The sequence below is a fragment of the Prionailurus viverrinus genome, chromosome B2, assembly GCF_022837055.1.
Source record: "Prionailurus viverrinus isolate Anna chromosome B2, UM_Priviv_1.0, whole genome shotgun sequence".
Classification (NCBI taxonomy): Eukaryota; Metazoa; Chordata; class Mammalia; order Carnivora; family Felidae; genus Prionailurus; species Prionailurus viverrinus.
In genome coordinates, this window is record NC_062565.1 from 78,248,227 (window position 1) to 78,251,994 (window position 3,768).

General features: G+C 41.1%; 1 protein-coding gene across 1 annotated transcript; it reads left to right on the forward strand.

Moving 5' to 3' along the window:
• Window positions 1-971: 971 nt before the first annotated feature.
• Window positions 972-2,169, forward strand: HTR1E (5-hydroxytryptamine receptor 1E). Its single transcript, XM_047860772.1, has one exon. The coding sequence runs from the start codon at window positions 1,072-1,074 to the stop codon at window positions 2,167-2,169; it is 1,098 nt and encodes a 365-aa protein (XP_047716728.1). The 5' UTR covers window positions 972-1,071.
• Window positions 2,170-3,768: the final 1,599 nt, after the last annotated feature.

Here is a 3,768-nt window from a genome sequence, read left to right on the forward strand (position 1 = left end):
GCTTAATCACAGCTATCCAGGAGACAGATCATAGATGGTAGGTAGGTGGTTGATCAATTGATCAACTAATAGATAGATAGATAGATACTAAAAGAACACAAATGTTAACCAAAACTAAACACATTTTTTTAATGTACATTTCTTTGACCTTGATGATAATGCTATTTCACAGTCAATTTACCATATTACTCTGAGAACAATTTGCCATAAACATCAAAGTAGTGTTATATGCTTTTTTTCTCTCTTTTCTCCAAAGAAATGCACAGTGGGATAGTAAAATGTCAGAAATAATTAGACAAAATTGCACAATTCCATTGTGACATTAAAATATCTTTGGAGTTGAAATTTGTTATGGAACTTTAAAACTGGTTTGAAATCTGCTTATTATAAACAATATAATTTTTTCTTTAATGTCCCTGAATTTCTAAAATATGATACAATGTGAATGTATGTTTCCAAATGTAAAGAAAAAAACCCTTTTACATATAAATGTTACATATATATGAATAAATATAAATAAGAAAGTAATTCAGGTGGCAAGATAGACTTTAAAGTTGGTAATGTTTTCATGAGAAGGAGTTTGGGAACTTAACTTTTTAAGAAGTATCTTTTTGGTAGCTACACTTGTGGTTAGCACAGCATAAGGAATAAACTTGTGAATCACTATGTTGTACACCTGAAATTAATGTAACATTGTGTGTCAATTATAATTTTTAAAAGGTATCTTTTGAAGAATAAAAATAAACTTCACACCCACAGATAAAAAAGGAAATTATATCAAAAATATGTGTAAAGAATTTACGAATACTGAAATATGATAATGTTTTCCAGAGGGAAAAAAATATGATTTTTCACTCATTAACCAGTAGCATACTATTTTCCAGGAACCCTCCATTCAGAAGAAATGCTGTGGTGCTTCCTTTTACCCCATACAAAATGGAACATAAGAAACTACAAAGCTGAACAAACTACAATCTTCTTATAAATGAGAGGCACTGAAGTCTGAGCAGTTTCCAGCTGAGGGAAAATAACCAACAGCTTCTCCACAGTGTAGATCAAAGCAGGGAAAACATGAATATCACTAACTGTACCACAGAAGCCAGTGTGGCTGTGAGACCCAAGACCGTCACTGAGAAGATGCTCATTTCCATGACTCTGGTGACCATCACCACCCTGACCATGTTGTTGAATTTGGCCGTGATCATGGCCATCTGTACCACCAAGAAGCTCCACCAGCCTGCCAACTACCTGATCTGTTCTCTGGCCGTGACGGACCTCCTGGTGGCAGTGCTCGTCATGCCCCTGAGCATCATGTACATTGCCATGGAAAGCTGGAAACTAGGGTACTTCATCTGTGAGGTGTGGCTGAGTGTGGACATGACCTGCTGCACCTGCTCCATCCTCCATCTCTGTGTGATTGCCCTGGACAGGTACTGGGCCATCACCAATGCTATTGAATATGCCAGGAAGAGGACGGCCAAGAGGGCTGGGCTGATGATCCTCACCGTCTGGACCATCTCCATCTTCATCTCCATGCCCCCTCTGTTCTGGAGGAGCCACCGCCAGCTGAGCCCACGCCCGAGTCAGTGCACAATCCAGCATGACCATGTCATCTACACCATTTACTCCACACTGGGGGCATTTTATATCCCCTTGACTTTGATACTTATTCTGTATTACCGTATTTATCATGCAGCCAAGAGCCTTTACCAGAAAAGAGGATCAAGCCGGCACTTAAGCAACAGAAGCACAGATAGCCAAAATTCTTTTGCGAGTTGTAAACTTACACAGACTTTCTGTGTGTCTGATTTCTCCACCTCAGACCCTACCACAGAGTTTGAGAAGATCCACACCTCTATCAGGATCCCTTCCTTCGACAATGATCTAGATCACCCTGGAGAACGGCAGCAAATCTCTAGCACCAGGGAGCGCAAGGCAGCACGAATCCTAGGACTGATTTTGGGTGCATTCATTTTGTCATGGCTGCCATTTTTCATCAAAGAGTTGATTGTAGGTCTGAGCATCTATACAGTGTCCTCTGAAGTGGCTGATTTTTTGACGTGGCTCGGTTATGTTAACTCTCTGATCAACCCTCTGCTCTACACAAGTTTTAATGAAGACTTTAAGGTGGCTTTTAAAAAGCTCATTAAGTGCCGAGAACATACTTAGATTGCAAAAAGCCAAAAAGCATCACTTTTACCAGCCATGTGAGTGGACAAGGGTAAGGGGTGCAACTTATCAATTTGTGAACATAGTTGGTTCAGGAAATTTTGTGAGGTAGTGTGGTCTTTTTGTTTGTTTTGTTCTGTTTTGTTTGAGGTTTGTTATTTGGTGTGCCGTTTTCTACCTCTGGTTTTATTGTGGTACATAATTTCAAATAAACATTATCATATAAAGACAGAAATTTCATAGAAATAATAAGGTGAAATAGTAACTACTTTTTTTAGCCATTTCAGTTAATCCTGCAATTAAAGAATGCCAAAATAAATCTTCATTTGCAGAATTTCTTATTACTTATAAATCAAATACCTGATAAGTTACCTTCGTGTGGCATTAAACCTGGGGTCATGGCTCCATATTTGTGCAAATTTTAGTGGGAACTGCATGACTCCATAAAGCATTTTTTAAAAAGTGATGTGCTGCCATCTGCTTGCAGACCTGAACCAAAGTCATTTACTGTGACTACATCCTTTTAGGTGCAAATAGTATGGCTGATGTATCCTTTTTAGTTCATGATTAAATACGCTTCCTCATTCTCTAAAGAGAACCTGGAATGAATCCTCTGCTTTCCTGGGTCTTTAACTATGAACATGAAACATAAACAAATACAAAATAACCTAAATATACTTCGGTCCATGTGTTGCTATACTACCTGACAGGCACACTGGACTTCCTCCTATTGGGAGAAGTGTCCCCCTAAGCCTCGCACACACTCCCTCATGCTGACAGGATTCAGGTGGGAGTACAAGCAGTTTCACAGGGTGAGGTGATCAAATGAAGGAATATATTATCTGAAGAACTGTGCTGGAGAATGCTACTCATTAAATTACCAGTGTGCACTTGGAAAAACAAAAGTTGAACATCTGTGCTTACACCCATCAAGGAGATGAGTGTGAAATTGTGACCCCTGGAACTTCTGTGGCTTCCATGCCAGACTGCACCCAGGGGCCAGGAGGCTACAGATGGGACCTGAGGCCACACGCGCCTCTCCTCAGCTGGGGTGACTGCTCTAGTCACGAGGAGGAGCTTACCACTAAGTCACGAGTGATGACAGAAGGGAATGAAAGTTTGTAAATACTTGTGCACTCTCAAGTCAGTGATGTTCTACACCTCTGCTCCACATCTCATCCACAGCTTCTCATCTCTTCACCCTCCAAGGGTCATATCTCTTCTTGGTTTACAGAGAAGACCTGCATTTGCTCCCTCTCCACCTCCATGTTTTAGCCTTAAATCTAAGCTCTCTAACCTTTTCTGTAATCTTGCACCTCTCTCCTTTGCCCCCAACTTCTTTCCCCCATACCTCTCCTCCCTCACTTCCCCCCTCCCTACCTCCCATCCCTTCCTCTCCCCACTCTTCTTGAATCTCACCTTTTCATTTGCTCAAGTCTCTTGGACACTGGTGTATACTTCCCCTGACCCTGCTTCCCACTCAAGCTCCTGCTTCGTCTCTCTCCTGTCTCTCCCACCTGAGTTTCTCCACTCGTCAATCCTTCATTCTGCTCCACCTCTCACCTTCCACTGACTTTCACATCCTTTGCCATCTGGGTG

What these genes read in the sequence shown, in the direction of transcription:
- HTR1E (XM_047860772.1), top strand. Translation starts at nt 1,072, where the DNA reads ATGAATATCACTAACTGTACCACAGAAGCCAGTGTGGCTGTGAGACCC.